The following is a 22,750-nucleotide window of genomic DNA, read 5'->3' on the forward strand; positions in this document are numbered from 1 at the left end:
CTTAAAATTTGGTTTGGACGGGAAAGGCAGGCAAGTCAAATATTTCATCACTCACCTTTCTTTACCGGTTTTCAGGATCAAGAATCCACAGCTCAGCGCAGGGCTGCTCTCTGCTGCCCTCTGCTGGATGGGACTCTCCACAGACACTCACTTGCTCAACCCCTTAAGTTCCAAAGGGTTCCCAAGCTTGTCATCACACATCACCCCTTTTGTTTTTCTCCTCAGAGGTCTATGTCTTGAAATATAGTGTATTCTAAACAAGGCACACTTAACATTGATTTACTTTCCGTTTTAATTAACACACGATATATATAACTGCTGAGCAAAACTTTCGATCGGAAAAGAAAACCAATATTATCAGGATAAAAATGATGTTTTTCTTAGGTTTATAGCTGATTAGGTAGACATATTTTTTGTTCAACTTATAAAGTGTTGAAACTCATGCTTAACCCCCATTGCTATTCTTCATTATCACAACCAGAGGCGGCTTTCCAGCCTGTATTCTTCTTCAATCTCCTGTATTGGCTTTGCGTTGAGTAGAAGCTCAGCAAACCTTGTTTGATAACTGAATCCGTGGTTGCAATGGGGATGCCCTTGCTGCTAGGCCACAGGAAGGAAAGCTACTGAGGTCCTAATTCCAGCGACTCTAGGGACCAGCACTACTTCATTTCAGGGTTTTGTACGATTCAGTAAGCTCTCATCCCATTTTCTCAAACAGCATGCATAGGTGTTGGGACATCTTCCAATTCTGTATTCTTGGCTGCGACATTTCTTCCGGCAGCGAGCAGTCCCATAACCACATATTCTGTCCAATTCAAATTCGCTTCTCACTAGATAACAGGATATGGCACTGTGATTAATTGCGTACTGGCACCAAAAGGCAAGGCTTTGGCAGAAAGTGTTTTCGGAGGGGGATAGAGAATGCTAGTGCATGGTGGTAGAGGTTTTCCTGGACCCCCATCCTCCTCCACTTTCCTAGACGATTGACTTGACCTTCTGATTCCCAACCAGCATGGATTTTATTTGAAAATATACATCAGTCCATGTCACACCTATTTTCAAGATCTCTACAAGTTTACTATTGTTTTTTTGATTAAATCTCTCCAAGCACATTACTGGGTCTCCAAAACAATCGTGATCTGATCTTGGGCCACTTTTTCAGATTCGTGTTGTTCCACTGTGGCCCTCACTCTGTCCATGAAACCCTCGCCGGCCTCCCTTCTGTTCCATGTGAGCTTACTCTTTGCTATCCTGGTACCTTCACGTGTACTGTCCCCTCTGCCTGGAAGGTTTTTCTTCCTTCCCATAAGTGGATTCTTTGAACTTTTATGTCTCAACCTTAAGGTCCCAATATTGGGCAAATCTTTCTCTGTCCTCTTCATGTATTTAAATGCCCCAAAACTATTTTTCTCCCTATGCATTTGTTATTCTTTTATATCACGTATCACAAGTTGTAGTTATATATCTATGTATCTATATAGATATATATATACACACATATATATAGAGAGATACATACAAACATAGATATAGATATAGATATGTATATATGTATGTATATTTTGTTATTTGCTATTCTCAATGGAACTGTGAGCTCCCTGACAATGAGGCCCACGTTTATGTTGCTTACCATTGTGTAACTGGTACCAGGAACATAGCCTGTTCTCAGTAAGGACTTGGTGAGTAAATGATTGGATAGACTAGACCAGAATAAAGTAGAGTGGTTGCAAGTAGAGCGGAGGAAACTAGAAAGGAGCAGAATCCTGATTGTTTGGCCCTTGGCCCAGAGCAGTTTTCAGGAGACATGGATTTAGCTTCTCAGTCTCAGGATGTGCTCTCTGAAGCTGCAAGCAGCTTTGTAAAGCTCATTATCTCACATGCCACACTGATAGGATCTTACAGAGATATCAGGAAAACCCAGAAGCAAGGCTGATGGTAGGGAGGACAGTGTAACATGGACCGAGAGAGCCTCACTGGAGAGAGCTTTGCAAGAGGTTCTCTAGCAAACTCAGCAGGAGCCAGGCTTGGCGGAGGGTGTCAGAGGAACCCTGGGGAGGGGAGAGTCAGGGCTGCAAATGGACCTCTTTGCAGAGGTTGGGGTCCAAGAGTCCTAATTTCACCTGAGCCCTGAGTCCTTCTCCCCTGTTGCATCTGTTCATTTTCCACAAAGCAGAAGGGCAGGAGAACTGAAACAGGCTGCTAATCCTCACACCAGCATTTTATGTCTTTCCTTTGTTCTGGCAAAGAGAAGCCTCCTGTTTCTGATGCTTAGGTGTCAAGGTTCTTTGTCCAGGATGTAGGTGAGGACTAAAAGGCAGTTTGACCAATTCATGTGCTTGATAGGATATTGAAGGGGTTTATATTTGGAAAGGCCCCACAGTGAGTGACGAGGAAAGACTGTTTTGCTGTAGGCTTCATTCAAAAGCAAGCCCTTGTGGTCACAGTACAAGGCAATGAAGAAAGGAGTGAGGTGGGCTGCAATGTGTATCATGCTGAGGGAGTATGTGGAGGTTGGGTAGCAGATATGTGCCTTCTGACATATCTGTGGCAGGCCACTTTACAACCTGGAGTTAGAGGAGGAAAAGGAAGACAGCATGCTCGCTTAGGGAAAACGAAGCTTAGCATTAGGGGAGAAGAAGACTAGACTAGGAAGAGAACACAACCTTTAAAATGTTAGACTGTCAGTTTCAAGCAAGCCCTCACAGGCCATCTATTCAGAGATGGGAATTAAGGCTCAGAGAAGGAAAATGACTAATCTGAGGTCACACAGCAACTATGTGTCAAAGCTGGAACAAAAACCTAGTTGGTGTGTCTTATAGTCTGAGTAAACAGAATGCAAAAGGGAGAATACAGTCCATACACTAAGGCTGAGTAATAAACATATCCTAAGCAATAAATACATTACAGGTTAGACTACACTACACTAGTTTCTTTCTTGCATAAGCAATTTTCCTCCTCTGCTCTGTAGACCCAAAAAGTCTTAGACAGGTCTCAGGTCTTAGTTAATGTAGAAAGTTTATTTTGTCAAGGTTGAGGACATACCTGTGACACAACCTCAGGAGGTCCTGAGGACATGTGCCCAAGGTGGTTGTGATACAGCTTGCTTGCTTTTATACATTTTAGGAGACATAAAACATCAATTAATACATGTAAGATTTACTTTTTTTTTTTTTTGAGACAGAGTCTTGCTCTGTCGCCCAGGGTAGAGTGCAATGGCACAATCTCAGCTCACTGCAACCTCCACCTCTTCGGTTCAAGCAATTCTCCTGCCTCCGCCTCCTGAGTAGCTGGAATTACAGACATGCACCACTACACCCAGCTAATTTTTGTATTTTTAGTAGAGACAAGATTTCACCATGTTGGCCAGGCCAGTCTCGAACTCCCGACCTCAAGTGATCATGCAAACCTCAGCCTCCCAAAATGCTGAGATTACAGGCATGAGCCACTACACCTGGCTGATTTACATTGGTTTGGTCCAGAAAGGTGGGACAATTCAAAGTGGGGGGCGGCGGGGGGCCTGTGGGGGTACAGTGGGAGTGTGTGGCAGGTGGCCTTCCAGGCTATAGGTAAATTTAAACATTTTCTGGTTGACAATTGATTGAGTTTGTCTAAAGACCTGGGATCAATAGACAGGAATGTTTGGATTGTGACAAGAGGTTGTATTGCGGAGACTAAAGTTGTACCATGCAGTTGATGCTTTTAGCTAGCAGGCTTCAGAGAGAACAGGCTGTAAAATGTTTCTTATCAGACTTAAAGTCTGTGTTGATGTTCATGCTGGAAAGTATAATGAGGCATGTCCAACCCCCACTTCCTTCCATGGCCTGAACCAGTCTTTCAGATTAAATTTTAAGAGCCCTGGCTGAGGAGGGAGTCCATTTAGATGGTTGGGGAGGGGGCTTAGAACTTTATTTTTGGTTGACAGCACCCATCCCCAGTCCCTGTGGGTATCTGAGGGGGTGACTGTGTGTGACAGCCAAACTTACCCAAAGCAGGGGTGGCAGGAGAAGAGGCAGGAAGCACATGTCATTCACCCTCACCCACTTCTGCCACTTCCCTCCCAAATCCTCTTCCTGCTAAGGGTCTTTCTCAGAATTCGACTGCAGAGGCCAGTCTGACCCAGCCCTCAGCAGCCAAGTGCAAGTAATGGCAGCCAGCTCTGCCGTGCATTCTTCAGGATCTGCAGGGATCCCTGACTCAGGCTTTCCATCCCAAGAAGTTCTTTGTCTTGGGATCATACGTTGAAGAAAACCTGTTCTTTGATAAATTGCTATCATATTTTGACAGACCTGGAGCATGCTCATAGCTGAATTTCACAGAAGTGTCTTTGGGAAATGACACAGGAAGAAAGAACAAGGAAGAGTTAACTTAAACAGGTACCCTCTGAAAAAAATCATTAACCCATCTGAATCACAGCAGAGGCTCAGCCTGGAAGGGTAAAAAGATGGGTGCTGGGTGTCTGTCAAAGCCCCATAAAATCGACTGAGCAGCTTGGAAGAGAAGATCTGATGGCTTCTATGAGTCAAAACAATTGGTTTTGTCCCAGCACTGCTAGACTTGTTAAGCAACTCTAAAAATCTTATTTTCTATAACTGTACTATAGAGAATGTTGCTCAGCTTGTAAAAGAAGGGAATTAGATTAGGTGCGCTCTATATCCCTTGCAAATATATTAAGAAATACATGCTTCTAGGGACATAGATTAACATAGGAGTCGGAAGATTGCTGACATCTCAGTCTAACTTTAAAATTTCCTGAGCAGAGTTCAAAGGCACCTGCTATTTGTGTTGTCAGTAAATTATGTTCTTGCCTACTGAAATCACTGCATCCCCTTTAATCCTAATCATCTGACTTGATATGGAAAGTTGAGAAATTTAGGAGGATGAGTAGGTGCCCTTTCTGTGCAGAGTAAAGCTGTTCCAAAGAAGGAGGATGGAGGAAGGCATCTTATTCTACAAAATCAACAGTGAATAATTGCCGCTGCCCTGCAATGGAACAAGCATGGCTAGTGAGTCCTCATCGCCGAGGATTCCATGAGGAATTGTTACCGTGTGTGGCCAGGGGGCCAAGGACATCTAAGACTCCTGATCTCTACGTTTCTTTTTTCCTCCTTGAGCTAGTAAGCCTCGTGGCTGTAAGGTGCATACATGGACTGCCACATACTGCATTTTACTAATGGACCCAATGAAAGCGAAGAGAAAAAAGGCTGGGATTGAAGAAGATTACTCCATCCTTCAGGATTTATTTTCTAAATCAAATGTTTTTCTTCTCCACCTGTCATCCCCAGGAACTGTGCATATTTCCAGCTGAGAGTCCCTTTTTACCTGGAAGATCTTGATAGAGTAGAAGAGAAATGGCTAATAGCAGCACAAGTCTCCGCATAATGCTGGGGCTGCTGGCGAGAAGCAGACGCAAGTCAGAGGGAATCACCCCAGGCAGGAGAAGGGCAGGTGTATTTATGGGCAGAGGCTGCTCCTGATTACTGAGGCTTATCAAAAGGCAGCATTCCTTGGTAAACACTCACCAAGGCACAGTGTGGGGGAGGTGTTGGGGCTACAGAAATGCCAGCTGGGCAGTGTTGAGGGTAGGGAGAGAGTATTAGCATAGGTGAAGTCCAAGTCACTTCACTTGCTTCCCTGTGTCTTTTCTGAAGCAAGAATTGGATTGGATGATCTCTAAGATACTTTCCAGCCTTGACATTCCATGATTCTGGTGAGAGCACTTTCTCTTCCATTTCAGTAAGTTTCAGTCAGGAGATTCTTGTTGAAAATGGTGATGTGGGTAATGGCATTGAAGACCATCACTCCGAAGACCTCTCTGAAGTAAACATCGAAACAAACATACAATGTCAAGAAGAATGGCATGGAGCATGGCGAGGTCATAAATGCGTAAGAGGTCCCAGCACATTTCTGTGATAGAAAGAGTGTAGGATGAGGATGACAAGTGACAACAAAGAATACTTGATGGCGGGCATTATCCAAGGGTCAGATTGTAACCACAGAGCATCAGGCTCACTTAGGGCTTGGGTGAAAAGGAGGACAAGAGTGAGAAGAGAGGTTAAAAGGAGATGATTTATGGGAATGCTGTATTTCTAACAATGGCTTCAAATAAAACATAACCTTCCAGAGAGCATACGCCCTGCCCTCAACCCAGGGTATATGCTCCCTGGATTTAACCCCAACCCCACCCCAGGCAAAACATGCAGAGCATATGCTCCTGGCATTTGCCCTTAGGGAAAACACCAGATAATTTTATTTTAAGAAAAAAAAATACTTCATTTCTCTAAATTGAAGTATTTTAGAGAAAGTAAAATCATCCAATCTTGGAAGTTGACATTCTCGAATAAGCTCCCCTCATTCTAGAACACAGACTAGGCAAAGCCTGACAGACATACATCGCTTGCACATCCTAAGCAAAATCTAGCAGTCAGTGTGTCTCCCCCAGAGTTCTCACTTAGGGGAGAATGTGATGGAAAACCAGCTCTCCTTACACGGTAACAGAATAGAATAGAAGATCAGAAATCACAAACTGTGCCAGTTTGGGTGCTCCATGAAGCATATATCAACAAGAATTAGAAAGGAAATAAATTTATTGGGAAATGCCTGTGAAAGATAAAGGGGAGCCAGGTGCAGTGGCTCACACCTGTAAATCCCAGCACTTTGGGAGGCGGAGCGAGGGAGGAGGATCATTTGAGCTTAGGGGTTTGAGTCCATCATGGACAGCATAGAGAGACTCCTTCTCTACACAAAAAGAAAATTAGCCAGGGATGGTGGTGTGTCCCTGTAGTCCCAGCTACTTGGGAGGCTGAGGCAGGAGGGTCTCTTGAGCCCAGAAGTTCGTGGTTGCAGTAAGCTATGATGGCACTACTGCACTCCAGTGTAGGCAATAGAGCAAAACCTTGTCTCTGAAAAAATAAAAATAAAAATTCAAAATAAAAAGATGAAGGGGAGCGGGAACAAGATTGAGTAGGGAAAGTCTTCAGAACATGATGTCAATTAACACCTGTGAAAAGATTTGGAGTCAGGGGAGCCTCAGACTGCAGTGCAGAAAATTTCAGCATTGCCAGTGGGGAACCCCAGTGCAAAGACTGTCTTCCACCAGCAGACATGGCCCAGCTCTAGTCCACATTGTGCTCATTCACTGCCTGGAAGCAGCCAGGGCGACAGTGGTAGCCATGGGAATCCTGCCGCAGGTTACAAACGTGCAGCAGGTAGAGGCCGTCAGATACTCTCCTCACAGCAGACACACAGCAAGCACAAACATGCAGGATCCGTGGGACCCTCCTAGCCTGCCACATGTCAGGCTTTAGTAATTTTTGATGATGAGCTTCAAAGGAAAAACATCAGCCAATATTCAAGGTCATCTATGTGACCAGGATTCTGAAGAAAATTGAAAAATTGTGATGATAATAAATATTCAGCAGTTCTTCAAAAAAAAAAAAAAAGGAATTCATATACAGGGACTGAATAACCAAACTTCAAAAGAAATCCTATATCTTCTTAGGAGAAAAAAATAATAAAAGCTTTATTTGCTGAGTCCTTATAAAGTATTTCAGAGTTCTGGTTTTGGTCGCTACAAGTAAAAAGACTGAAAGTCACTACTTTAATCCTTAAAAAAAGAAAAAAAAAAGCCAAATAAACGGAAAAATCAATGACTTTTCTTGGACCCATTAGGGAACTGAGGGCTCCGGGCAAACCCATCGCCTGGAAATCTGAAGTCACAGCTGAGATGAGCTAACCTGGAATGGAAGCTCTGAAACCATAAACTAGCAGGAACACTTACGGTGACTTTGACAACTTGCTGGAGGCCAAACGTGGACATTTAGGCGAGTGAAAAACTGCTAGAGACCATGGTCAAAGGCTTCTCCTTCTCAACCCCTGCTTTCCTGGGTTTTAAATCCAGGAAGCCCCCCAAGGTTATCATGGTGAAGAGCCAGAATGGAAGCCCTCATTGCTCTGAAAGGAGAAGGGAAGAGTGATATTGTGAAACATGTCCAGAGGATTCCCCATAACAAAAGCCTCCTCCTCTGCAGGAAAAACGATTTTACTCGAGCCATATCCCACCTGGAGGGGAAGAAGTTTCCCTATTCCAGCCCCATCTGACTTTCCTGTCTCACTTGAGGGATGGGGGTAGCTAAGAATTTCTTGTGAGCCAGGCACGGTGGCTCATGCTTGTAACTCCAGCACTCTGGGAGGCCAAGGTGGGCAGATCACAAGGTCAGAAGTTCAAGACCAGCCTGCCCAATATGGTGAAACCCCATCTCTACTTAAAAAGTACAAAAATTAGCCAGGTGTGGTGGTACATGCCTGTAGTCCCAGCTACTTGGGAGGCTGAGGCAGAAGAGTCGCTGAACCTGGGAGGAGGAGGTTGCAGTGAGCCAAGATCATGCCACTATACTCCAGCCTGGTGACAGAGATTAAAAAAAAAAAAAAAGTTCTTGTGACAGTCACAGTGCAGGGACACACAGGCTCAGGTAAAGATGAGATTTACTTATAAGATTATAGAATGCTTCCTTTTCCCCTGCCTCCTTTTTGTTCATCCCTTGCAGCTGTCTGAGACATAAGATCCTTAATATCATCCTCAGGTTAGTACCATTCAGCCATCGTCTCCATTTGCAGGCTTGACCAGTTCCCAGTATCATGTGGATAAATTGACAAAGATCAGGAAGTCATGGATTGTCTGTTTAAATGAGGATTCTAAATTCCTCAGCAAATTCCTGGGGGTTTTCCTTTGGGTTAGGGAAGTCTTTCATTATTTCTGTCAGTTCGGATTTTGACCAAGACATAAAGGTAATTAAAGAAGGCAGACACAATTGATCTGAGGAACTAACTTTAGAAGGCATTTTCCTAACTTGCTTGTCATCTTCAGAGTAGAAAGGCAGCTGAGTGAAGAGGGTAGTGGAATCAGAGTAATTAGGCAGAGGAAGAAGAGAGACAGGAGGAAAAGAAGGAGCATTCAGAGTTGAGTGAGTCAATGTACAATTTTTTATCATCACTGATTAAGTGCTTAAGCTTTTAATTTGCCTTTTGTAAAGAGTCTTTAAGAAAGGCAAGTTTTGATTTGCTTAGTCTTTTAGAAGCCTCTGCATGCCAATTAAAAACATATCTCTTTTTTTTGAGGCATTTAGGATCACTTCTCTTTCAATGTAGCTTATAGATGAATAACTCTTTAGGTTAAAATTTCTTCACTGTGACCACTGTAATTCTAAGTTGTCTTTAGTAAAGTTTACACATTTATTTAGAAAAACATAGGTTCTGGGTCCATAGTTTTTATACATGAACGTAGCTAGAGTCCCAGATGGAGAGGTTCCAGACTACCTGGATACAGATGAACTCATGATTCTTCGTCTTCCCCAAACCCTGCCTTCTTAAGACCTTCTGTTGGACCCAGTCCAGTTTCTGTTGGATGCAGACACAGGGAGAAAGCATTGAGTAAAACGGGCTCAGCTGGTAACTACATCTGGCTACTCATTGTCCCAGGAACCATTATCAGGGCTTCTTTGGGTCCCTCTTCTGACAACAGAAGTATTAAAAAATAAACTTAGGCACATAAAAATCTTAGAGTTTTATTTTGAGCAGATATCAATTTAAGAATCGGGCAGGCTCCAAATCACAAGTCTTTTGGGGCTCACGCAAAGAGGCATGAGGAAAAGGCTTTTATAGGGTGAAAATGGAAGAAAGGCAAATTAAACATTTAATTGGTTAAGGTGGAGTAGAAGCCTTATTCCAATCATTCCATTCCCTTGTTAGAGGTTAGTTGGTGGTTTCTGATTGGTTAAAGTTTTCTTTTACCATTCAAACTGAGTTGAGTTTTAGTTTGCTTATGTAGAAACCGAGTGCACTCAAGCTCCCGCAGTGTAATGGCCTCTCATTTAATTATTTTAACAAGAGAAATATTCTGTGTTCATATAATAGAGAATTTAACGTTAAGATGTCAATTATTTACAACTTGATCTATAGATTAAATATAATCCCAATAAAACTTTTAGCAAGATATGTTGTTATTTCCAAACTGATTCAAAAGACCTAGGATCGTCAATACAATACTGGAAAGAACAAGGTTGGTGGGTGATATGGTTTGTGTCTCCTTCCAAATCTCATCTTGTATTCTTGCTCCCATAATCCCCACGAGTCATGGGAGGGACCTGGTGGGAAGTAAATGAATCATGAGAGCGGTTTTTTTCTGTACTGTCCTCATGATAATGAGTAAGTCTCACAAGATCTGATGGTTTTATAAAGGTCAGTTCCCCTGCACACACTGTCTTTCCTGTCACCATGTAAGACATACCTTGCTCCTTCTTTGCCTTCTGTCGTGATCGTGAGACCTCCCCAACTGTGTGGAACTGTAAGTCCATTAAACCTCTTTTTCTTCATAAATTACCCCATCTCAGATATTTCTTTATAGCAGTGTGAAAATGGGTTAATACAGTGAACTTACACTACCTTATATCAAGACTCACTAAAAAACTGCAATGATGAAGGCAGTGTGGGAGTGGTGAAGCAATAAATAAATAAATCAAACAGAGCAACAGAACAGAATGGATAGCTCAGAAAAGACCAAAGCAACTCCTCTCTATCAAAGAAGCAAAGGTAATATAATGGAAGAAGAATAGTCTTCTAACAAATGGTGCTTGAACAATTAGATATCCATATGAAAAAGAGAAAGAGAAGGAAAGGTAGAGAGTAGAAGAGAAGGCAATGAAGTGGGGGAAAAGAGGGAGGGAGAGAGAGTGAGAGAGAGAGAGAGAGAGAGATGGCCTACGATGAGGGAGTGATTAAACAAACTGTGGTTCATCCATATCCTGGAATACTGCCCAACAATAAGAAGGAAAGAGCTATTGATACATGCAACAACCTGGATGAATCTCCAGAAAGTTATGCTGACTGAAAAAAGCCAGTCTAATAAGGATTTATACATTCCATTTATATGGCATTCCTGAAAGGACAAAATTGTAGAAACGGAGAATAAATCACTTATACAGGGGTTAAGAAGGAGGTGGAGGTGTGAGGGAAGAGGAAGTGGCTCTGAAAGGGTAACATGAGAAGTCCTCCTGATAATGGAAATGTTATGCATCAGTGTCAATAACCTGGTTGTGATATTGCACTATGGTTTTACAAAGTTGTTACTATTGAGGAAAATAGAGTAAAAGATCTGGGTATCTCTCTGCATTATTATTATTATTTTTGGAACTATATAGGAATCTACAATTATCTCAAAATGGAAACTGTAACTAAAACATCCTTTTCATGAAAAGGTTATTGATTCTAATAGAATTAAATCTATTGCCTTTGAAAAATTAAAGGGGAGGTAAGGCAAGATTTCTGAGCCAGCAGGAAACCAAAACTAACTCTTAAGCACTGGAAACATGACAGGAAATTCTTACTTAAACTAAGTAATTGTCTCAGTCCATTCAAGCTGCTATAATAAAATATCTTATACTGGGTGATTTATAAACAATAGAAATTTATTACTTACAGTTTTAGGGGCTGGAAGACCTCAAAAGATTTATTATATCCTGAGGACCCAGTTTGTGCTTTCAAGATAGCACCTTGTTGCTCAGCCTTCACATGGCAGAAGAGACAAACGCTGTGTCCTCCCATGGTGGAAGGAGCAAGGCAGCTTCTTTCAACCTCTTTTATAAGGGTGCTAATTCCATTCATGAGGGCAGGGCCCTTGAGGCTTAATCACCTCCTCAAAGGCCTCACCTGTTAATCACCAGAGTGGGGATTAGGCTTCAGCATTAATTTTGGAAGAACACATTCCCACCATAATAGTGACATTGAGGCTTAGAATCAGAAGGTAAACTGTCAGCCAGTTCCTAGGAAAATCGTAGGCAGTGATTTGGGGAAGAGGGTCTAAATCACTGGAGTTACTGAGAGTCATAGAGGTATTTACGACCCCGTTGCCTGTCAGCAAATTTTATCTCAGACTTACGTGTAGAGAACAAGTCTATAGGAAATATTTAATTAGCCCCAATTAAAGACATGGGGTCATGATGATTAATTTAGACAGGTGTGTGTGTGACACATAAAAGTCCTTGATAAATGGACTGCCTATCCATCAATTTGTCATTCATGTAGCTAGTCATGTAAATGTATGCTCATTTATGTGGGCATATGGCATGATGGTAAAAATTTTTAAAAAGTGTGCTCTTGTGATAGTTTGCTGAGAATGATGGTTTCCAGTTTCAAGGACAAAAAAACAAACACCGCCTGTTCTCACTCATAGGTGGGAATTGAACAATGAGAACACTTGGACACAGGAAGGGGAACATCACACACTGGGGCCTGTTGTGGGATGGGGGGAGAGGGGAGGGATAGCATTAGGAGATATACCTAAAGTAAATGACGAGTTAATGGGTGCAGCACACCAACATGGCACATGTATACATATGTAACAAACCTGCACATTGTGCACATGTACCCTAGAACTTAAAGTATAATAAAAAGAAAAAGAAAAAAAAGAATAAAATTTTGTTTTGTATTAAAAAACAGTGTGCTCATTTCTCTACCTATTCATCTTCTTTCTACCTCCCTCTGTCTCTTTTCTTTGTTTTCTTTTGTTTACTTCTTTCATCTCAATAGGTTAGTAAGCGCCAACTGACTGAATACAAGCTAGAGATTTGTTGATTTCTAGTCTCTTCTAGTTCTCTTTTAAAAAAAAATCAGATGGCTTTGGGACAATTTATTTACTCCAGAATGATAGAAAAATAAACCAGGATGGAGGGAGCATCAAGGTCAGGCAGTGTTGTTCTCCTTTCTAAATGAAACACTTGACAAACTGAGCAAAGACAGTCATTTATTTTTATTAAAGTGTCTGCCTACAGCAGAGGCAAGAGTAAAAAGAAGCTAGGTTATGTATACTTCTCTGAAAACCTAAATCTTCTGCATTAATCTATAATGCTCCCACATGGCTGGATGGTCCGACAGCATTTCAGAGACTTCTGGCAGAGAGCAATAAGTTCTTCATTTTTCCCGCAATTGTTCTTGCATGTCCCTTTAAGTTTGCCGCATTTCTCATCAAAAAATTCATTCTTGGCTACACGAGGGAAGGAGCCATTTGGATTAATTCCCTTTTCAGACATGTATGTTTACCAGATACAGTTGTATGACTAGTTGGTGAAGATTTTTTCACAAGCTGTCATAGTGCCATATCCTACCGGTAGATGAGATGGTAGGGGACCTGATTTTTATCTGATATTTCAGTCTCGTAGTCACACAGGGTAAAATACTAGAAAGAATACATTTGTCTTCCAGCATTTGAGACCAAGCTGTGTAGGAGCTTTGGGAAACGTAAGCTATGGTTCTTTGATCAAAATCTGTTGGGGATAATTATCAACTTGTTCCCATAAACACTCCCAGAGGCGGCTAATTTTCCTGGTGCACTCTCAGAGGCTGCTACTTGGTGAGAGTAGAGCAAGAGCTGAGACTGAGGAGATAGCTCCAGACCCGAGCAAAGGAAGGGATAAAGATATAAAAAGAAAATGAGTTTACTGTGATAGATAGAAACTTGCTTGGAAGGCTCAGCCTGATTTCTCCTCCATATTCACCAAAGCAACGACTGTGGAAAACTTGTGCTTTAGAGAAGGAGGGTGCAGCATGTTGGGAATGTTTTTCTAAGATTTTTTCAGTTCAGTTTGCGTAGAATTCCAGTTCCCACCTTAGGGCTTTATCAGTGGCAGTCCCAAGAGCAGCCTGCTTCAAGTTAAGGACAGACAGCACGTCTTATCAGGATCAACATTTTAGAGTTGCCCAATTTGTGTATACATAATGAAGGCATCAGATGTACAGAGATTGCATTTAATGTCTATACTATAATGTACATACATTTAATGTCAACATATAAAGGTGCCTAATTCACATCTACATAAAACTTACAGCCAGATGGATTAGTGCCAGCATATGCACTAATCATTATCCAGGATCAGCACGTCAGTTCATAAATGAAAATACTCCACTATTTCAAAGCTCGATGAACTCTGGCTCTCACTGGCAGGGGTCTATGTTCTCTCTGCCCTACTGTAAGGCAGATACTAATATAACACTATACTATAGACTATAGTGTGGTATTGAGGTAAAATCTTTTTGGTTTAGTATAGTATTGTAGTATACTTAGTATATACTATAAAAATACTAGTATTATAGCATATACTAGTATAATAGTGTATACTATTATACTAGTATATATACTATACTATATACTAGTTTATTATAGTAGTATATATACTATATACTAGTGTATTATACTAGTATACTATACTATATACTAGTGTATTATACTAGTATACTATACTATATACTAGTGTATTATACTAGTGTATACACTATACTATATACTAGTATAGAATACTTCTAGTAATAATATAGTATATATACTATAGTATTATACGAGTATATATACTATAGTATTATACGAGTATATATACTATAGTATTATACGAGTATATATACTATAGTATTATACGAGTATATATACTATAGTATTATACGAGTATATATACTATAGTATTATACGAGTATATATACTATAGTATTATACGAGTATATATACTATAGTATTATACGAGTATATATACTATAGTATTATACGAGTATATATACTATACTATATGCTAGTGTATCATACTAGTATATATGCTATAGTATATACTAGAGTATTATACTAGTATATATACTATACTGTATACTAGAGTATTATACTAGTATATATACTATACTATCTACTAGTGTATTATACTAGTATATATACTATACTATTTACTAGTATATAATACTACTAGTAATAGTATACTAGTATCGTATAGTATCTGTCCGGATGCAGTGGCTCACACCTGTAATCCCAGCACTTTGGGAGGCTGAGGAGGGTGGATCACGAGGTCAGGAGTTCGAGACCAGCCTGACCAACATGGTGAATCCCCGTCTCTATTAAAAATACAAAAAATTAGCCAGGCATGGTGGCACATGCCTGTAATCCCAGCTACTCAGGAGGCTGAGGCAGGAGAATCGCATGAACCCAGCAGGCAGAGGTTGCAGTGAGCTGAGATTGTGCCACTGCACTTCAGCCCGGGAAACAGAGCAAGACTCTATCTCAAAAAAAAAAAAAAATGTATATATAATATATACTAGTACAATACTATATAGTATATAATACTAGTATAATACCATACTGTAACACTGTAAATAATTATAGTATACACTATCCTATACTATAATACTATACTAAACCAAAAAGATTTTCTCTAATACTATTATAGTATAGTATTATACTCTAGTATATCTAAGAGATAATCATTAGATTATCTAATAATTATATAACAAGTGTTATGTAATTATAGATAAGTATCTATAATTATATAATAATTATAGTAACTAATTATAATTTTATAATTATAGTATTATCTAACAGATAATTTTATAGTACATAACATCATTTTTTTGACGAATTATATAATAAGTATGAGTGATCTGAAAAAGATACCTCTGGCCAGTTTCGAATGTGCATATCAAAACCAGTGGCCTGAATATGGCATAGGTCACTGTGAGTCCTAGATCCTCATGTCTTGACACAGAATCTACTCTCACAGGCTTGTCACAAAACAGACCAGAGCTATGAGCAGCTGGTGTGAAAAGTTGAGCATTATACCTGGGATCGTATATCACTGGCATCTGGCACAAATTGGGACTTGCTGTGGGCTCTGAGAATCCCTTTCTTCAGCTCTCTGGAGGCTCACATGAGCCTGGTCTTAAGCCTTACTTTTGAAGAGGATACAATTGGAGCCACTGGAGATTCCCAGGAGCAGGAGAAAGTGAAGAGAGTTTTGCTATGGGAAGGGTGTCTTTAATGCCTCTTACTGTGGCAAGACAGTTGCGCTGCTATCCTGGCTTTGTTTTGGTTATCTGTAAGACTCTGAGAAGCACTTAGCCCATCTGAGGCACAATTTCTGCATCTGTAATAAAATTTGTAAAATGGACCTTCAAACCCAAAAAGATTTTCTCTAACTGCCGTTAAATTAGGGGTAGGACAGAGTTTTCCTTAAAGGCGCTGGCACTGGAAGACTAGATGCATTTTATGGGAAGCTCTCATCACAGTACGTGGCTTGATGATATGTGATCAGGAAATGGCAGTCCAAGTTATGCTGCTTTACCTGTTGCCATGACTGGAATGAATGCATAGGTGTCTCTAAGCTCAGATCCTTACCTGTCCCTTCTCCTTACCTGTCCCTTCTCCTTACCTGTCTCAATCTCTACCATAACTACATTTTAAAAGGTTCATAGACTGCTATCCTTGTTTTTAATTTTTTCCCAATTTTTGTTTTTCTTAGTGAGCATGAGACTGGATGCCAAAAGGCATCTTCCTGGCCTTCTTTTATTCTTTCAAACCTGTGACAGCCCCTCCTAGATAACAATGTGAAATGCAAAGGAATTACAGAAGAGGCGTTGGGGGATATCACCTCTTGTAGTAGATGGGTTGATCACTCCCAGGCATTCACTGAAGGGGACCCTGTCTCTGGGACACCACCTCTGATCATCTTCCCTGTAAAGATGCCCATTTTACCTGGGGTCAGAAAGAACAGCACAGCAAAGAGAAAGAGGAAAGTCCTCATGACCGGGTGGGTCTTGAGAGATCAGCACCATGTCCATGAGGAAAGAGAAGCAAACACCCACATTTATATGCTTCTCCAGACCAAGTAACATCTTGATCAGTGAGGCTTAGCAGAAATGAGAGGATTTCCATGCTCTGCTGCGCAGAGCCCACCCAACCTCAGTGGGTGTCACTCAGTCTACAGCTCATCATTTTTCTGATTCTGGAAAGTTTTCAAGAAGGAAAGTGGGGATGAAGGGAGGACAGAGTAGGGCAGACACAGAAAAAATAAAAAAATCTGGAGTCCAGTAGTTTGGTTTCTAATCCTGGCTGTATTCCTGAACAGCTTTGGTTTACTCATATGTAAAATGAGAGTAATTATACAATATCTCAATGCTTCAGTTAAGAGCTGATGAACCGTAGTGAGGTGGAATCTGAATTCCAGATTCAGTCTTTTTGAGCTTTGTAAACTTGGCAAAGGGCTTGACCTAAGCATATATTTGTTTAAAAATGTGAATCTTGCTGTATGCTGCACGCTTTTCGTAGTTACTCCTGCCATGCTGCCCACCTGTACCATGGCACTGTTGGCCCAGCAGGGGGCTGGTAACCATCATGCCTTGCCCTAGACACTCAGGGCTTAGACACTCAACTCCAGTCCTCTGCACATTCACACCCAGGTCACTGTGGGATGGATGGTTGCTGGAAGGGGATCTTAAGGGGGAGGCCAGGTGGGGCCCAAGGTGCCAAAAGTGAGGGATGAGTGGCTAAGAATACTCCCAGGAAGGTGAAAAGGGAAGGTAGTCTGGAGTGCACATAAGCCATGCTTCCAAAGTCCCAGAGCATGCTCCACTGTCCCATTAGACTTATTTACAATGCATATATTCAAAGGTAAAGTTATTAAGACTTTCAACACAGTGACTGCAGAGCATTAAACCCCAAGTTGAGGCAAGGAGCTGTGACTTCACTGGGCATTTGCCCAGGAGGCTGGTCCTGATGCAGGCTATACAAAATGCCTAAAAGCTGAAAGCCTGGAGACTTGGCCCTATCCCCTATGTATACAGGCATTAGCTTGGATTCTGAATCTGAATTGTTTGCAAGTCACAGCAGCAACATACAAATGAGTGCTTTCCTGCATAGGTCAGAAAAGGTTCATGGTGAATTAATGGACTTGAAAAAGGTTTACAGAAAACTTGAGCACAAGGCTGAATAGAGAGAAATGTGCATGTAGTACCAGTGATAGTAGCCAGGAGCTCTGCTAAGCACTTTATATACCTTATCTCAGTCAAGCCTCTCAAATGCTCTGTGACTAAGTACCGTAATTATATCTTCATTTTAAGGGTTAGGAAACTGAGGTTCGTCAAATTAAGCAACGTATCCAAGGTCATATACTTTGTAAATCATATACTTTGTAGTCTATATTTTAAAATTATTCTACTTTACATTACAGAAATGAAGAAGAGAACGTTGCATAAATATAGGCAACAGGGTAGGAATAAGCAGGACTTATTTGAGGGGAAGATAGTAGTATAAATCTTGCTTTTCATTCCGTGTGTGTGTGTGTGTTTGTGTGTGTTTTGTTTTGTTTGAGCCAGGATCTCGCTCTGTTGCCCAGGCTGGAGTGCAGTGGCATGCTCATGGCTCACTGCAGCCTTAAACTGCTGGTTCAGGCACTCCTCCCACATCAGCCTCCCAAGTAGCTGTGACTACAGGTACATACCACCATGTCCAGTGAATTTTTAAAAATTTTTTTTTGTGGAGACAAGGTCTCACTGTGTTGTTCAGGCTGGTCTCGGAACACCTGGGCTCAAGCAATCCACCTGCCTTAGGCTCCCAAAAGCTATGATAATAGACATAAGCCACCCATCTGGGCCAATACTCATGTCCTTAATGAATTTAAAATATGCAGTAATTATGGCTTTGGTGTGTGAAGTGATATCTTACAGGAAAGGGGACTCAGAGCTAACTTGACAAAATGATTGCTACCTCTCCTTTTCTCCCTGTGATACTTGTAGACAATAAAAAGGAAAGCTAGAAAAGTGAGAGTCCACATTTATTGAGTTCTTACATGGTACCAGGCCTCCTTCCAAGCATTCCACATGTTCAAAACACTTTTGCATTATAATCATATTAGATTCTTACAAAACCTTGAGAGGCAGGCAGAATTTGCGAGTGGATTCTTATTTTCTCCCAGAAAACAGAAGCTGGAAGAGATGAAAGGGGCCACTAGCTTCTGGCCCCTGCATTAGTATGGTGAAAACTCGCATGGCCCCTGCTCTTTCAACCTCTAGCCTGGTGTTCTTTCCGCTATACCAGTTAGACTCCCCAAAATAAAAGGGTTTCTGGATGCCAAGGATTATTATCCATGATATCATCCCTTGATCCTGGGAAATGAAGCATATAATTGTGTTTTATTGATTCACTTCACTGATCAAGAGCATCTCCCCATTACTTTTAAATAAAAATGAGCCTCTCATTTGGGTCTTCTGAAGGAAATCCCAATCTCTATTCTGAAGAGTCTTCCCTAAAAGATGGCACTGATCAGGAAGACATTTTATTTTCTATTTGCTGTGTTCTTCGTTTTGGTTCAACTGCCATCAGGTAAGTAAAAATGGATGGGATTTTGATTGGGCAGATTATAAAGCCTGTTGATTCTTTCATGTTTGACCTTAATGGTGAAGCTCTCATAGCGCCTGTCATGGGAATTTCTTAGACCTACAGTGACATTTTCTAAGAGCAAACAGCATATAGTGTATTTTTTTTTTTTTTGTAATTTGTTTTTGCTGGTTACCTGGAATGCTGGCCTTGAGAAATAGAATAAAGATTGCAACTCTGTGATCTGCTGTCTCCTGCTATGCTATGTCACATGTGGAGTTGGGAATGTTTTATACAGTGTTAATTCCTGTGTTGATTTTAATTTTCAAAATGCATTTTGTTTTGCATTTAGAGTGCCAGGCAGGACTCGATTTTTCCCAACCATTTCCATCAGGTAAGTTAAATCTCTTGTATATAATTATTTTTTCTCTTAGGAACTCTGGCGCTGTTAGCTCTCTCTGATGTCTGGAGGCAAAGAGGGGACAGAGATAGTGGCGAAAATAGAATTGTCTGAAAAATCAGTTCGCTAACTTATCTTCTTCTCTTTCTCTTGTTCCAAGTATAATATTTGGATATCTTTGATTTCACAGAAACATATCTTTGTGACTGGACTGTAATTTGGCCATAGACATTTGGACTCAGTGGCTTTTCCCATTAGCTATTGGTGCTCACTAAACCAAGTTCTTAGATTTATTCTTGTACCACCCAATTAGCACTGCTCTGTGAACATGCCTGCCCATCTCTTGCAAGCTCTGCTGCTAAGTCTGGTAATAATATATGTCACAAATGCATGAGGTTAGTTGAAGGAAGCTCAAATTAAAGAGTGAGGTTGCCTCAATGAAAACTCAGTACCATTGCAGAAAAGCTATTCATAACGAATAGCCCCCAGATCTTTTCTTTTCTTTGAAGTCATCTTATACAGAAAGTTTTGTTTACATTGTAAACAAAACTAAAAGAAATATTGTAGACAAAGTTGAAAAGGTTTTAGACAGAATTTCAAAGTGAGAAATATTAAGGTTGCTACTAGTCCTTGAGTGTTTGCTCTGTACCAGGCATCCTGTTAAAAACTTTCAATGGACTTTGTCATGTAATCCTCAAAACAGTCCTATGTGGTAGGTATTATTACAATGAAAATATTTGCATATAATATTCCATTTGATCCCTAAACTGATTTAAAAATGTAGTCAGGTGCTTCTAGAATGGCCATTGAACAAATGAGAATGTGGACCTTAACCTGCCGGTTACTAAGCCCAAACTAGAGCTGAACCTAAGTTTCTTAACTTCATCTTCAAGGATCTTTCCAAAACCACAATATACCCCTCCCATTTTTTGTCTAGCAAACTTCACAGTCATATCAAGTATGCATTTTTATGGTTCTGTAATATGTATGTCTCTTTGTCTGTCTGTGGTTTACTTTTGATCCCTGCAAGATTATAAACACTTGGAGAGTAGGAATTGTGATGATCTGTTGCTTAAAAATTAACTCTCCCCAACTCCCTACTGCAAAAAGCAGAAACTATATTTGAAAAATCTGGGCTGATTCTTGAAAATATTCTTTGTAATTATACATATGAACTCTCCCTTTTTTTTGGTGGTCTTTGACATGTTCCCCATTTCCAGACATTTCCTGGAAAGCTCCCTCAGCAGCTCTTTCTTGGCACAGGTGAGTTTGCTGTCTGTGAGTCATGCAAGCTCGGTCGGGGAAAATGCAGGAAAGAGTGCTTGGAGAATGAGAAGCCCGATGGAAATTGCAGGCTGAACTTTCTCTGCTGCAGAGAGAGGATCTGACAAACCAGACCAGCACACTTCTGGCCTTAGAAGCAGACCTGGATATTCAAAGAAGTTCACGAGAAGTTATGTGGCTTATCCAAATCACACAGTGAGTGAGTCTCAGAATCATTCTCATTTCTTTCTCTCTTTGTTTTGTTTTATTGCTTATTTTTTAAAGATGACTTTTTTTTTTTTTTTTTTTTTTTTTTTTTTTTTTTTTTTTTTGAGATGGAGTCTCACTCTGTTGCCCAGGCTGGAGTGCAGTGGCTCGATCTTGGCTCACTGCAACCTCCACCTCCCGGGTTCAAGCGATTCTCCTGCTTCAGCCTCCCAAGTAGCTGGGACTACAGGTGCACACAGCCATGCCTGGATAATTTTTGTATTTTTACTAGAGATGAGGTTTCACCATGTTGGCAAGGCTGGTCTTGATCTCCTGACCTCAGGTGATCTGCTCACCTCGGCCTCCAAAAGTGCTGGGATTATAGGCATGAGCCACCATGATGGGCGAGATGACCTTTAAAAAAAATCAAGACATGAGTGTGTACCCAGTATCTGCTCAATCAGACACCACTACTATGTATTTGTAGAGTACCTTACAATTTATGAAATATTTTCCATACTTCTCTCATATGACTCATGATTACCTTATGAGGTAGGTTTTATTACTCCTATTTACATTTGAAAATATTGAGGCTCAAGAGGCTGTTAATTCTTCAGAGCCATAGCTAGGATCCAGTAACTGGTGTGCACATTGCTGTCATGGTTTGTGTATCCATCTGTATGTACTAACTATGTTAATGGAATAATAATTCTATCAAATATAATACATTATTTTTATATTCACATTATTTCTTGGTTTGTCTAAATATTGTCATTCATTGATTCTAGTACTTATGGTGTATTTACCTGTGAAAGAAAATGATTAGAGATTAACTTAAAATGTTCAACACAGAATGTGCATAAATGGTTGACTGTATAATTTTGCCTTGTGAAATAAAACTCAGCTTCACAAAATAAAGGCCAAAATTACCAGCCCTATGACCAGTGACTTGAACTTGGTTACTTACATTTAACGTATGAGATTAAACAATGTTTTGTTTAACATTTGGGCCTATTATTTGTCTCTTTGTGCTCAAATCTGTTCCTTGTTTTTTTCTGCTTTGCTGAGTAAAATGGGAACTATTAATTGCAAACTACATTTTCTAGGCTTCCTGATTTCTGGCTAGTTTTGGTCAATGTGTCTCCTAGGAGAATGGGAGATTGAAGAAGGAAGGACAATGTGAATTTTTCCCTGACTCTCTCTTTTTTCCAGCAGTGGCTTTTCCTGCTCAGCAAAGCCCCTGCTTTTCTGTCTTCTGCTCTCACCTGGCAGTCCCACTGCAAGTTTAGCTTCTGCCAGCCAGTGCTGCTCCCAGGCTCACACAAATCCTTCCATTTTTCCTCAAATCTTAGGGCAGTGGGAGATTTCTGCTGTGACTATCAGTAGGGTTGCCTCATTGCTCCCGCTTTGCATTGTCATCTTTTCCAACACTTTATCTGTACATATTAAATTCTTTCTGTGGAACTATCCATTGGGGGAAGCCTTTTAATGCTTGATTGGTTCAATTTTTAGATTCACTCTATTTACATATGATCCACTGTTTTCCAAAAGAGATTTGAAACACAGCCCTCAAGAAGCCTAGAGTGTTTCCTTCATTTATACAGGAATTACCCCAGGGAAGTGGGAAGTGGGGTATTTGGTCTTAAGAGTCCAGTTCACAGTAATTAATCTGCTGGCAGATGCTCCTCCGCCCCAGGTCTCCACAGTGCAAA

General features: G+C 40.7%; 4 protein-coding genes across 4 annotated transcripts in view; 1 reads left to right on the forward strand and 3 right to left on the reverse strand.

The window, feature by feature from the left end:
• Positions 1-22,750, reverse strand: part of LOC134761888 (chitobiosyldiphosphodolichol beta-mannosyltransferase-like) — a 966,630-nt gene that overhangs the window by 401,499 nt on the left and 542,381 nt on the right. The gene's annotated exons all lie outside the window — the stretch shown is intronic.
• LOC129047669 (beta-defensin 104A) lies at positions 363-5,426 on the reverse strand. Its single transcript, XM_054519167.2, has 2 exons — positions 5,320-5,426; positions 363-830 (listed from the first exon to the last, which is right to left on the reverse strand). Exons 1-2 carry the CDS (start codon positions 5,375-5,377, stop codon positions 670-672), a joined length of 219 nt encoding a protein of 72 aa, XP_054375142.1. The 5' UTR covers positions 5,378-5,426; the 3' UTR covers positions 363-669.
• On the reverse strand, positions 12,785-16,636 carry LOC129047303 (beta-defensin 106A). The gene is made up of 2 exons (XM_002818787.3): positions 16,550-16,636; positions 12,785-13,033 (listed from the first exon to the last, which is right to left on the reverse strand). Exons 1-2 carry the CDS (start codon positions 16,596-16,598, stop codon positions 12,885-12,887), a joined length of 198 nt encoding a protein of 65 aa, XP_002818833.1. The 5' UTR covers positions 16,599-16,636; the 3' UTR covers positions 12,785-12,884.
• LOC129047604 (beta-defensin 105A) lies at positions 19,105-21,979 on the forward strand. The gene is made up of 3 exons (XM_054519114.2): positions 19,105-19,174; positions 19,521-19,562; positions 20,832-21,979. The coding sequence occupies exons 1-3, from the start codon at positions 19,105-19,107 to the stop codon at positions 20,954-20,956; spliced, it is 237 nt and encodes a 78-aa protein (XP_054375089.1). The 3' UTR covers positions 20,957-21,979.

Source organism: Pongo abelii, chromosome 7 (assembly GCF_028885655.2).
Source record: "Pongo abelii isolate AG06213 chromosome 7, NHGRI_mPonAbe1-v2.0_pri, whole genome shotgun sequence".
In the NCBI taxonomy this organism is placed as follows: domain Eukaryota; kingdom Metazoa; phylum Chordata; class Mammalia; order Primates; family Hominidae; genus Pongo; species Pongo abelii.